The sequence below is a fragment of the Acinonyx jubatus genome, chromosome B1 (genome assembly GCF_027475565.1).
Source record: "Acinonyx jubatus isolate Ajub_Pintada_27869175 chromosome B1, VMU_Ajub_asm_v1.0, whole genome shotgun sequence".
In the NCBI taxonomy this organism is placed as follows: Eukaryota; Metazoa; Chordata; class Mammalia; order Carnivora; family Felidae; genus Acinonyx; species Acinonyx jubatus.
The window spans coordinates 194,419,513-194,433,765 of record NC_069382.1 but is presented as its reverse complement, the minus strand read 5'-3'; the positions used below and the strand labels follow the sequence as shown (position 1 = coordinate 194,433,765).

At 42.1% G+C, this 14,253-nt stretch overlaps 1 protein-coding gene across 1 annotated transcript in view; it reads right to left on the bottom strand.

Annotated features, from left to right (window-relative positions):
- CLNK (cytokine dependent hematopoietic cell linker) overlaps positions 1 to 14,253 on the bottom strand; it is a 208,003-nt gene that overhangs the window by 4,598 nt on the left and 189,152 nt on the right. Inside the window, exons 16-18 of the mRNA XM_053217569.1 lie at positions 9,213 to 9,346; positions 5,117 to 5,194; positions 1,147 to 1,302 (exon numbers count right to left, since the gene is read on the bottom strand). Of these exons, the coding sequence (XP_053073544.1) occupies positions 1,147 to 1,302; positions 5,117 to 5,194; positions 9,213 to 9,346 (368 nt within the window). The remainder of the gene's footprint in view (positions 1 to 1,146; positions 1,303 to 5,116; positions 5,195 to 9,212; positions 9,347 to 14,253) is intronic.

Here is a 14,253-nt window from a genome sequence, read left to right as displayed (position 1 = left end):
CCCTTATCACTGCTTGGGATTCTGTCTCTCCCTCTCTCTCTGTCCCTCCCCTGCTTTCTCTCTCTCTCTCTCAAAATAAATAAATAAACTAAAAAAAAAAAATACCCCAATACAGTTATATTCTGAGGTACTACCTGTTAGGTCTTCAACATATGAATTCGGAAGAGCTGGGGGACAAAATTCAGCCTGTAATACGTACCAACAGATACAACTGAGGTCTGGAGATGCTACATGAGAATCACCGAATTAGAGAAGTCCAGACAAGAAAAGAACATTACATTTGAAGAAACCAAATCTCAGAGAAGTTACATCACTAGCCTGAGCTCACATTCTTAGTCAATGGCGACTCAGAACTTGAACCTTACCCTTTCCTGCCATCCCCTTCCCTGCCCGCCTTCCTTCCAAGAAGAGCTGCCCTCTCACTTACTCTTCATTTGTCTCTAGCCATTTACGGAATTGTCTGAGCCTCAGTTTCCCTACCTCGAAGGTCGGAGCAACTGTTATGTCAAGATGTTATGGGTTAATGTGAGGTGATTCAGATAGACCAGGACTACCATAAACACATTCAGCCCAAATCAATCTCCTTTCTTCTCTGTATTTATACAGTTGTCATGAATGCCCTCATTGACTGTCTCACCCAGCTGCCTACCAGCAGACCCGTACTGATGTGGGGCATGCTCAACGTGGCCCTGAATACTGTGATGGAACTCACATTCAATTTGGAGACACAAACCTAAGGGTTCCTAATGCAGGCGGATGTTGTCAGGAAGTCTGCGCTGGGAATTTGGCCCTGGGGCGGGGAAGGAATGTGGCCTTAACACCGACATGGGCTTCAGAGGAGGCCTCCCGGGAGGCAGAACTGAGATGTGTCCTGCAAAGTGAGTTTTCTTTAATGGGCCAGAGCCTTGCGAGGGTGCAGGAATGGTCAGGATTGGCTGGGGCCCCGAGGGCTGAAGCGTAAGGTGGGCGGGGATGCTTGTAGAAGGGGCTGGAAGGGAATTACAGTCTTCACCTCCAGGGCGGTGCTCTTTTCTCCTATCCCAGCAGGCGTGGGGATGCGACCGACTGATGGCTTGGCCAGCATCCCCCAACCTACCCCCTTGCTGTCGTTGGTCTGAAAAAGGGAAGCTGTCAGGTTGTACCCACCTCGTCTCCCCTGAGTCCTGTCCCCAGGGCAAACTGCTGATTCTTCTCCAGGAAACGGATTTTCACGTTGTAGACTCTGTTCCCATAAAACACCACCAAAACGTAGGGTTCTGCCCTGGATTTCGTGGAACAGTCTCGGACCAAGAAAGTGCCATCCTGAAGCAGAAGGAAGAATGGCCTCCTGTCAGGCAGGCCAGAACCCCACCCCAACAGTGGTGGCAAGAGTGACACTTGTGCGTATGAAGTTCCCAAATGGCTTTCTTTCTGGCAAACCAGTTCTTTGGTTCAGTTTAATTCAATGAGTATTTATCGAATGTCAATATGTTCAAGGGGTCTTGTTTTCTGAAAACTATACCCGTCAGATTATGACATCCCCTTCCTCCAAATCTCCCACCATCCCCGACTGTCCTCTTTGCCATGCCTACAACCTTAGTATGATGTTCAATGGATAGATGCACCGACCTGTCTTAGGGATTTTGTTTCCTGAATCTCGGCTTCAGCCAAGCCTCTGTTTCTCAAGGGCACTGTCTTGCTTTTGGGCGCTCAGCATTTTCCCAGGCCGCCCCATCTGCGGGGAGTAGCCCTCCACCTCCCCTCCCAGAGGGGCTTCCTTCTCCTGCCCATGTTCGCATCTTTCCTCTTCTGCCTGATGCTCAGGTGTTATTGTAGAGACAGTGGGAGCCACTGCAGGCTTTAGCAGGAGAGGCTTTTAGCATAATAAGTGGGGCCTCTGGTCGGGAGATGTCAATATAGGGCAAGGGTCCCCAAAAGACAGGTGGGGCGTCAGTCATTGATAGCACAAGTAGATATGTGAGGGAGGGGATAACATAGCCTCAGGTGAAGGGAAGGCAGGTGCAGGGGAAGAAAGAGGGGACGCAAAAAAGGATTAAGAAGATATCTGGGAGATAGGAGGAAACCCAGAATCTTCTGTATGACAGAAGCCAAGGGAGGAGATGGAGAATTTCCAAAAAAAAGGTCCATTAGCGTGAGACGGCTTGAGGGCTGCGAAGAGGCAGACTGCAGGGACCAGGTATATCCTGGGGAAATGCTCAGGATGAACGTCTGTCTGGACATAAATGGGTGGGAAATGGAGTGATTCTCCCGAACAGAAACACACCGACAAGACTTGGTTTTGTGGTTACACGCTGAAAAGTCTCTAGCTGTAATTGCACAGATTCTTACGTAGATGAGTACAAATGATCTATTAGGCTACATCTAATTAGATGGGTGCAGCACTATTTTTTATAGAGATAGATCTATGTAATAATTTATGCCTATGACTGTTACATATAGTTATCTCTATGCAGACTATGTTTTATATCTATAGATCTATAACTATATTACAGATAACTAATATAGTATTATAGATCTTGATAACAATGCTTGTAATATTATGTAATAATACTATTAGTATATTAAATTTATAAATAATACTAAAAAAACTAGTGACGTGATAATGCTGGTAGCTAAGGTTTGTCGAGACTCGCTCTCACGATGCTAAGCATGTTACACACATTATTTCACGCAGTGTTTACATAAAGCGTGAGAAGTTATTTTCTTCCTATTTTACAGGTAAGGGAAATAGAGTCTAATTGCTTAAGTGAATCCACGAATGCATCAAGGCTAATTAGTAGAGTACCTAAAAGCTAAGCCCAAATCTTTGCTCTTTAAATGAATCAGCCTCTGAGTACGTGAAGTGGGATTGAGGAATTTTCTGGAACTTGTTCGGCCTCAAACATTCAGCCGTAATTGAAGCCTTAAGATTTGAGCACAGAACACTGCCCAAGATCAGAAAGGGAGAGGAGGCCAAGACACGTCACTGATTTTTGGATTTATCATCTTAACTTCTGCAATGAGTTTGTCACAGTGAATCTGGGCAATCTTGCAACTTAAATGAAATTATCTGTCATTAATTGGAAACACGTTTTGACAAAACAGAGACCAACAGAACAGGAAAATATGCAGTTATCCAACTGAGATTCTCTTTTCTCAGTGCTTTTGTGGGAGGAGGCAGAAGGGAAGCAAAAGGAGCTTTGCCGGAGTGCCCAGATATTCCTGGAAGGACGTTATGTGATGTATATGTTGCTCTTCTAGAACCATCCACGCAGTGGCTCCTGGAAGCAGGTCTTTAAGAGTAATTTTTCTGGTGGGAGACAGGCTCAGAGAGCACTGTGGCTCATTGGGTACTGATAGCCAAGAAGAAGAGGCAAGGTCGGAGTTGGCAGCCTGTTCCCACATATACCCAGCAGCTGTCAGCCATGGTGGGATTCCCCAGGGACAGGGAAGGGCGGACCCTGTAGCCAAGGCATCACCTATGGCTCCCCATTTGAATTTAAAGAACTATAAATGGCTCCTAGAGGCAGTTGTGATTTTGTGAAGAGAGCGCTGATCTTGAATACAGGTTCTGCCGCTTTTTCCTTTACAACCAACACCTTGGTTTAGCCTCAGTTTCCTCACCTAGTCAATCAGTTCCAATTATTTCTAATAGGTTCAGGAGACTATGTTAGCAACCATTTAATTTCCTACTGCTGCTGTAACAAATGACCATGACCTTAGCAGACTAAAACAATGGATTCTCCTCCAGTTCTGGAGGTTGAATTCTGACATGGGTTTTTCCAGGCTAAAATCTAGGGGTCACAGGGCTGAGTTCCTTCTAGAGGTTCTCAGGAAGAATCCATTTCCTTGCCTTTTCCGGCTTCCAGAGGCTGCCAGGGGTCCTTGACTCACGGCCTCCACGTCTGACTTTGACATTCCCACCTCGTCTTATAGGATTCTTGTGATTACAGTGAATCCACTCAGATAATACAAGATAGTGTCCCCATCTCAAGATTCCTAATCACTTCTGTGAATTCCTTTTTCTATGTAAGGTGATGTATTCACAGGTTCTGGGGATTAGGATGTGGGCCTCTTGTCAGGGGGCATTATTGTATTTGCCCGAGAAACTTATATATAATTTATCTTGTTTAATTTTACAGTATCAATCCTGAGAGCTACATTTTATTAAAATTTATTGGGGACCTATCATTAACTGACCCATTTATTAATGAATGAATGTGTTCATTTTTGTATTTCCTCATTCAACACCAAGCATTGTACTGGTTAGCAGAGGAGAGGTTTCAATGTGGCATCACTCTTGAGACCCTATCACTTTTGAGATAGTCTCACAATCGAGTAGGGCTCTCTGCCCATAGTAGAATAGTTGCTTAATAACTATTTGCTATTTGTGATGATGGTTGTGGTGGTCATTTGATCTGCTCATAAGTGTTTCAGTGCCCCTCTCCTTTTGGTCAAAAGGGGTTGTCCTTCCCCATCCTCTTGGAAGGTAGACCTGGCTGTATGAATTGCTTTGGCCAAGGAAGCATGAGCAGAGATAAATGTTCCTTTTGAGAGGCTGTGGTAAGAGCCAGCATGTGACTGGTGGGAGCACACACCGAGTTGTGGTCTTCACCAGCCTGGGTCAACCCACCAACCTTTCTAGCCCAGGGACGTGAGCAAGAATTATTTTGCTGTGCTAAGCGACTGAGATCTTGGGTGGTTAGTACAGCATCACCTATTGTATCCTGACTATCACAGCATTCATGATCCTTGCACCTTTCCTGAAGACAGGAGACATAAAGATTCACCTGTACCTTGGGCAGACCTTTGGTAACGAGATGAATTTGGAAGAAAGCAGAAGGAAGGCACCTTCCATGGTGACCTCCATTTACACCCCAGCTTCCACATTTGATCTCCCAAATCAAGGGCTGCTTGTACTGTTCTCACTTAACAATAATAATAATAATAAAAAAAACTGGACCGAAAGACATTTTGGAATGAGAGGCAGTCACGACTAATCAGTGACACAGCCGAGTCCCCTTTTTAATGACAACCTCCTGAGCACCGAGAGATACAGGCCGGTGCATCAGAGCAGTATCAGAAGACCGTACGAGGGCAGCAGACACAGTGAGGTGGGCTTTCCAGCAAGCATTACCTTGTTCTCCCTCCTTAATGCCTCTTCCGCTGCCTGGCGACTGTGCTCTCCAACGTACCAGTTGTTTTGTGGGACATCCTGCGGTGCAGGTGAAATGACGAATAGTTTAGGGTCAAAAGGAAGTATTAATTTTAAGCAATCAATTACCTAAAGTGTACTTTCATTCCACCCGTGCCAAATCGCAGTTTGATTTATAGTAAACATGCACTACAAAAATTCCATCCCTGGATCTGGAGACGGACACAGGAATTACCAAACTGGCAACACAGAGTCCGTCTGCATCAAAAGGAGCCAGAAATTTCACCCCAGGTGTTGAGGAAGGCCCTTCGGCACCACGCTCAACATGGATAAGAAATCTCTGTCTACCACTGTGTTGTGAGTCTGCCCCTGCGGAAGCTGATTAAGGTTCGATGCGTATCGTTGGTGAAGCCAGTGCGGGCCTCGTCCTTGTAGAAACAGCAGGGGAGGGGTGTCTGGCTGGCTGAGTCAGTTAAGCATCCGACTCTCGATCTCCGCTCAGGTCATGGTCTTATGGTTTGTAGGATGGAGCCCTGCGTTGGGTCCCGTGCTGGCCGCCCGGAGCCTCCTTGGAATCCTCTCCCCCTCTCTCTCGGCCCCTGCCCCACTCATTCTCTCCCTCCCTCTCTCTATCTCTCTCTCTCTCAACAACAAACAAAAAAAAAGCTTAAAAAAGCAGGGGAAGGAAAGGAACGGTGCAGACTGAGAGCATCTTTATAGCACTCGCTTCAAGTCACAAGTGGTAGACCTGAGTCTGTCCGGCTTTCTCCCTGTACCATGATACATTATTATGCCAATTGAGTTATTCTGATTATAAAACGCACCACAACAGAAGGAAGGGAGGTCAGAGAGCTGTGCCATAGATCTGCAATTCCTGTACTGGGATCCAAGGATAATAACATCAAACAATCCCCTGCATGAGTCTAGCATCTCCAAGGCCATTCTTCATTCATTATCCCAATCCGTCCCTGCCGCAATCCTGTGTCATAGGCGTGTCTGGACGGAGCAGACTCAGGAAGTCGGCACCTGTCACGTGGTCGGCAAGGGTCAGGTCTTTGTTGTCTCAGTGCCTCTGGTCCTCCCAGCACATACAACAATGGGTACACCAAGCGTGCGTGGTGGGAGAGGCATGAGCTAACTCTAGCCCAACTGTGCAACCTCACTGGTTATCACCCTCCAGTATGAGGACATGGTCAGGCCAGCCAGATGTGTTTGCTGCTCCCTGGGCATACACAGCTTCAGGGCTTGGCACGAGCCAGCCCTGCTGCCCGGAAACCCTCCCCCTCCCCCTCCTTCCCCTTTCCTCTCACCCAGCCCTGCCATTCTCTTCCATCAAGTTGGGGATCAAAGTCACCTCTTATTTGAGACCCCCTTTGGAATAAGTTCCCTTACGGAGTGCCTACCCCCAGAGGGGAGTGGGTACTGGGAAGGCCCAGAGGCAGGACCAGCTCTGCTCCCCTTCTGCCAAGCCATGTGACAGGCTCCATCCAGAAAGAAAGGAGCCTGAGAGCCCCATCTGCCTCAGAAGTGTGAGCTCCCAGCGTACAGAGTGGTCTGCTGCTTCTGGAAGGCTTGTCAGCCAGTTCAGGGGCTTAGCAGGGCTCAGTGAATTTCATCTATTCTGATTTTATTTACTTTTTCGAACTGGAAGTGCTTAGAGATTTTATGGTCTTATTTGTCCAGGTGTGGTCACGAGTGCTGGCCGGTGAGTTTAGGTGGGACTCAAACATAGCCTTAACTAAGTCAGAAATGCCTGGGGGAGAAGCAGCCCCTTCAGTTGTCTTTTTAGACCTTTGGATAATTCAAGAGGGATGTTTCATTCTTGTTCTAGTATGTCCTTAATATCTCTCTGGCATTTCTAACCTCCCCAGTAACGGAAGAACCATCCTTATGCTGACAGCTACTAGCGAGTGAAGAGATCTTGCTATAATTTAATGGCTTTGTTCTGTTTGAGTTAAAAGGACTTCAAAAATGTGGCAAAATATACATAGCATCGGATTCACTATTTAAACCATTTTAAGTATATAATGCAGTGACACTGAGTACATTCTCATTGCTTTGCAACCATCACCATTGTCTCCCTGCAAAACTTTGGCATCATCCCGAATTGAAGTTCTAGACAGATTAAACAGCTCCCCGTCTCCCCCCCCCCCCCACCTCCCAGCCCCTGGCCACTGCCATTCTACCTCATCTCTATGAATTTGCCTATTCTGCCCTCATAGCAGTGGATTTCATGGATTTATTCTTTTGTGTCTGGCTTATTTCACTTAGCATGATGTTTTGAAGGTTCATCTATGTTATAGCATGTATGGGAATTTCATTCTTTTTAGAACCGTTCTCTCTCTCTCTCTCTCTCTCTCTATATATATATGTATATAACTGTTTTATATATATATATATATATAACTGTTTTATATATATATATATAACCTGTTATATATATATATATATATATATATATATATATGGTGGTCATTTGGATTGTTTCCACCTCTTGTCTTTTTTATGAAAAATGCCTCTATGAACATGGGTGTACAAATATCTGTCCGATTCCCCGCCTTCAGCTCTTTGGGGCATATACACTCAGAAGTGGAATGTTGCAATTAGTTTTAAGGTCACTTCCTCTCCATGGTATGTGACACTGGTTTTCTATTTAGAGCAGCGATACAAAGTGGAAAAAGAGTCAACTAATAGAATACTAATAAGGGAACATTATTATTGGTCATACACGGGTAGGTCACAAATTGTAAAGGTGGATTGAAATTGTTGGCCATCACGGAAGTCCTGATCCACTGCAAGCCTCCCCCATGCATGTGGGAGCCCAGGCTCTGGGAGGGGCGTGATTTTGGAGAGAACTCAGGGATTCCTGTGCTCCTGAAGCAGATGAAAGAGGGAAAGGAAGCCAGATACATAAAAAGGGGAAGTAACGGTAGTCTGTGCAAAAGTTTCCCAAAGTCTAACTTAAGGGTATGGGGACCTTTTGTAGAAATTAAGGTAGAAATTAATACAAGGACCACAAAAGACCATTAGGGTACTGTGGGGATTATAGGAATGGACCAGAGGTATCTTGGATGCTCTGCTTCTGCTTCAAACCTTTTGCAAGCTCCATAGCAGGATCCCAAGCACATGGGGATGCGGGATGGAGACCCAGAAGAAGCATATACTTCTGTGCCTCGTAAGTGAAAGCCTTTAGTAAGTAGTGTTACCAGGTAATTGAGGGAAGGGCATGGAAGCTACAAAGAACGTTTTGACGCCCCGCTTTCCATGTAGTAAATGTTAAGTGAAGCGTGGTCCAAGAAGATCATAGGGATGGGGAATATTTTAGAAAGAGACCAGGAAATAGATGAAGGACTAATGAGAGTACATCTATTACCTCTTAGCATCATATTTCCCTGCTCTGCGTCTCCTCTGGGCACGGACCATATCCTCTAGCATATTGTGTGGCATATGATAAGTGCTCAAACAATAGTTGTTGGACTGTTCAAATGAAATGAGTATATGACATGTGGGTCTTTTATTGGAAAAAGAATTGCAGGGGTGCCTGGGTGGCTCCATTGGTTAGGCATCCGACTCTTGATTTCAGCTGAGGTCATGATCTTACAGTTCGTGAGTTCAAGCCCCACATCAGGATCTGTGCTGACAAATACAGAGCCTGCTCGGGATTCTCTGTCTCCCTTTCTTTCTGTCTCTTCCCTGTCACACACACTCTCTCTCTCTCAAAATAAATAAACATTAAAAAAAAAAAAAGAAAAGGGTTGTAGCGTATAAATCCCTGCTGGTCCTGAAAGATTATTGAACAGCTAGTAAGTATAAAACACAGTCCTAGATATCTCTTTTTTTGAGTAATAAAAAAAAAGCCACTTTGAGAATCAGAGAGTGTGCAAATTAAAGACTGGTAAAAGAGCAATATGAAATATTATTAGCCCGTAGAAAATATTAAAAGCCAGTAATATGTAGCCAGAAGGGGAAACAAATTAAAGCTGGTCATGATGATCTCCTTCTAGGTATTGTTCACTAAAGCTCTCTTTAGATGCTTAGGTTTATCTAGAAAGACACTGCAGAGAAGTATCTGTTTTACCTTTTCATCAGAACTTGTGGGGAAAGGTTTTCTCCAGCCTGTGTTTTTATAGTGCGGCAAAGTTTCCTGAGGGCCATAGCGGGCTGGAGACTGACATCTCTGGGGAGGATGGAACTGGGTGCTGTGTTTATGATCTGAAAAGGAAATTCACACACAAATATGATTTTGTTATCGTCTCACGCCGCTCCTTCCAACCAGGAGCTGGAACTTATCACTCCTTCCTGTGCCTGGGGCCCCCTTGTTGGTCTATGCCACTGTCCTCTCACTCCGGAGGGTGATCTCCTCTGGACTGTTCTCTTGCTTCAGTTCTCTTGCCCCTTTATCTCTAGGGCATCTGGAACAATCTTTTTTAAAAAATTTTTATTAGTTTCTTTATTAGTATTATTATTGTTTTGAGAGAGAGAGGAAGTGAGCAGGGGAGGGCAGAGAAAGAGACTGAGAGAGAATTCCAAGCAAGATCCACACTGTCAGCACAGAGCCCGATGAGGGGCTCCAACCCATGTACCATGAGATCATGACCTGAGCCGAAATCAAGAGTTGGATGCTTAACTGACTGAGCCACCCAGGTGCTCCACATTTGGAGTAATCTTAAAAAAAATATGTAATTCTGACTTTGCTACTCCTCCTGGCAAAAATGCTTACATGCTTTCCTTTACACCTGAAATAAATTCCAAATGTTTTACTTCTTTCAATAAGGCCTGAATAATCTTATCTACCCATCCATCCATCCCCCCGCATCCATCCTACATTGTCTACTCTGTTCTGGTCATAACGAATTCTGTTCAGTTTCTGAAACAAGCCAAGCTTGTTCTCAACTTGGAAAACGGTATTTTTTTTAAACTTGAAGGAATAACTTTTTTCTTTTATTGGAATATCACTTTTTTAACCTAAAAGAATGACTAACAGATAAAATATGTTATTCAGACTTAGGCATTTGGTAGGTATTTTATTAGAAAATGAACCAAGGGAGGCTGTCACTTTGTGGAAAACAACTGGCAGTATTTGCTGCCAATTATAAAATTAGACTTTCCTAGTGAAAACTGGAATTTGGAAACACTTGTATCTACCACTGTTGTATAACACCATACACAACAGTTAGACCTGTCTGATGAGACTGGTAGTGTTACTTGCAAATGTGATTTAATAAACTATTATGTAATAAAATGTGTTAACATTGGAAAGATCTGCTCAGGTCTGGGAATCATTTTCCAAGTGACCAATGCACAATGCTACAAAATCATGCCTGGATAGAAGATTCTTTAAAAGAGCAAGGTAGACCAATGGATTTTAAAGTAACCATACAAAAAGTTCACTAAAAGGGTTTAGATTTCATGTGGTACCTAAGTTTTAAGATACTACCACTTGTCAAGGTTTAATGTGGTATTTCCTCCTTATGCTTCAATGAAAATAATATATTTTCACTGCATGGCATTCCCATAAACACTAATAAAAGATGAAATCAGAGCCACAAGGAAGGAGTTAAGCGTTAGGAGAAACACTAAGCAAAGGTATTTGTAAATACATTAGTAACTTTAAGCAAGGATTAACTGTATAAAAATCATAAAGCCTTGAGAATATGAAAACAATATGAAATGGAATAGTGGACAGCAATAATATAACATGGAAGAAAGGTGATTGGTGTGAAGCAGAATTATAAGCTGTATAGTCTTAATTCAGTCTACAAAATATAACTAAAGTTATAGTTCTGGTTAGTAGCTGAACAAGAACTTTGAAAAAGTGGGATACTTTTGACAGTACATTTTTGAAACAAAATACTAGATATAATGTCAGCAAATATTTACATGCTAGTTACTGTAACATTTAGGTTATATGGGTATTTATTCTGCTTCTTGTCATCAAAAAGCTGAATTTTTCTCTAAGTTTATGAAGAAGAACAGAGTACTTCTGGAGCATTTTATGTCCTATTTTAATGGTTCCAAGGATTGTGGCTTTTAATGTTAAGACCGAGAATGTTTGCTATAGGGAATTAGGTGTACAAAAATGTTTGTTGAAAAATGTTTGATCACTTAATATTTAAATTATATTCATCATAGTAAGTTAATTTCACCCACCAATTTATGACCTTAAAAATAGGAATCATGCTACAGACAGACATCTCTGATTTTCAAATTTTGTAAGTAACGAATTTGAACTTCCAAATAGTGCAGAATCCATACCATTAGAATTAGGGCATTCTGAGTTTCTTGTATTGCTTGGGAAAAGGATATGAACTTCAGATTTTGAAAATCCAAACATTCTTTTATTTAAAATGTTAAAGGTCACCTTGGAAGAGTAGAACTGGAATGTGTGACTTCCAAAGGAGAGAAAGGGAGGGGAATTAAGAGATGAACCCACTCTCTGGCAAGAAAAGAAACAGTCAAAATGAGTAGGGCAAATAGAAGGCACAAAATAATATAAAAACCGATCTAAAAGATTAGTAATCACAATAAATATCAAAAGTGTAAACAAAGCATTTATAAATTAGATGCAGAATTGTTTAAAAATTCCAGTAATGTACAGTTATATATGACAGCAGTCACTAATGAGATGGAAACTGTATGCCAGGCAAATCCTAACCAAGAGAAAGCTAAAAGTGCTATTGTAATGTTTAAAAAGTGCTTTTAAAACTTTATTTTAAACTATAGTGAAGCAATAGAGACTTATTACCGAAATGGCCGTAACTGTCTTTCCAACATAGTAAGATCAAAATAATAAGAACATACTTGAGAAAAGAAAATAACCATTCTCAGCATTTTCTATCGCTTGGTGTGTGTAGTTTACATGATAGTGTTGAGTGATTATAAATTTTTCATTATACTGTGGCAATGGATTTATTATATTTCAACTCTGAGTGCCTTGCTTGAATATTTAAAGAGTCCTACTTGAAAAAGAGTGTTTGGAAATAGCTATATGCATTTGTAGTCTACGCAGAGAATGAGCTAAATAAAACAAAACAACAAACAGAACAACTTTGCCTTTGCTGTTTTCCCCTGAAGGCCCTTTGGATCTTTGTTTAATGAGTGAATGAAATTCTGAGCGTAGAATCCAGGGCAACGATTTAACTGATTTTGTTCTAAAATAATGGCAGCTAATCTTTGGATATTATATATATTATACATGTATTATTATATACCATTATATATATTATATATTATATATAATATATTATGTATTATATATAATATATAATATACACATTAATACATATATTATACACATATATTATACATATTATATTATACTATTATAATATACCTATTAATAATAATAACATAGTATTAATATATTATATATATACACACTTACACAAATATATATGTATATATGTACACATACATACATACACATATGTACATACACATACGTACATTATATATTTTCACATAAAACTGCATTTGAGTTTTATAGCCCCACGAAATAGGGCTCGCCTATTTGGAGAACAGAGGGTCACATTAATGAACAGATTGACACAGAGTAAATAGAACTTTGGGGAGGACACTGTGTAGGTGGCCAATAAAATTTGAGGCAGTGTAGCCTAATAAGCATGGGTTGTAGAATCACACTGTTACCAATAATACTAATATTTCAAAATTCTTCTGTATATAAAACTGTTAGCACAGTGTCTGACCTGTACTGGTCACTCAAAATAAATAACACAAGCTACTGCTTATTGAATCAGTCACCAGTGGCCGATGATTTCATCAATTGTGCCTATGTAATGAAACCTCTAAAAAGCCCCAAAGGATGCAGTTCAGAGAGTTTCTGGGTTGGTGATCCAGAACAGTTCCATGTGCCATCATACAGTGCCCCAAACTCCATAAGGGCAGAAGCTCCTTTGTTCAGGACAATGCCCTATGAAACTCTTCTATCTGGCTGTGGCCTATTTGCATTCTTTTATAATAAACTGGTAATCCAGCAAGTACAATGTTGCTGAGAGTTCTGTGAACCACTCTAGCAAATTAATTGAACCTAGGGAAGGGTTTGTTGGAACCTTGGCTCTATAGCCGGTTGGTCAGAATGGCCATATGATTGGCTGACACAGGCTTGTGGGGGGGAGGAGTGCAATCTTGTGGGATTGAACCCTTAACATGTGGAATCTATGGACTCCATGTAGTGTCAGAAGAGAGTTGAACTGTAGGTCACCCAACTGGTGTCAGGAATCGTCTGGTGGTGTGGAACCCCCCCCCATTTTGGAATTGTTGGGTGCAGAATTATCAGACTCCTAATCGCTTAGCCTGAAATCATTTATCAGAGAATTGAGCCAAGTCTGTTTATCAAGGAGTAGCTGAACTATTAAGAATAAGTATTTCCCAAATTCCTTTCTCATAAAATAAGGAAGATAATGTCTACAGTGATGGAGGTCTAGATTTCACTTATTCTACATGAAGAGTGCTATGTCCCTTGGCTGAGGCATTCAAATTAAGACCAGTAAGCTTCATAGAACCCTCTAGACTGAAAACACGAGTGCCGGGATTATGTGGTTCTGCGTGCAGCTAATTTCTCCTGAGCCCTGGTGATCCAGAAATGACTTTTCACTCAGTAGAATGAACACCTGCCCAGTAAACTGATGCAGGAGCATCACAGGTGCAAAAGTAGTGGTTAGCTGAAGGGCAGAGCTGTCTCTGTTCTGTACTCATAGGGCCCAGCCCAATTTTGTGTATAAACCATGTGCTTCATGGATGTTTGATGACTGAAAGAGGAATTGATGGTGTTTTAAGGCTCTGGAGGCCCCAACATTCTCCCCGTCCATTCTGGGCTGCTTCCTTAAGCAACTGTTTGTCTAACATGAGTGGAGGACAGTTTGCAAGATCCCAGTATAGATGAAATACACCCAGTCCTGGGATGCTTGACTGGACCCATGTATGTGAAGGCCATCCACATCCACATCACTAACACTGCTACTCCACTCTTATATTACTCTTCATTTTCCATCTGTGTATGATTTTGTCTTTCAAATGAAGACTGGAATTCTCTCTAAGCTTGATTCTGCTTCCCATCCCTGCAGCATATCTTCACAATCCTGATAAATAATGGCCCTTCT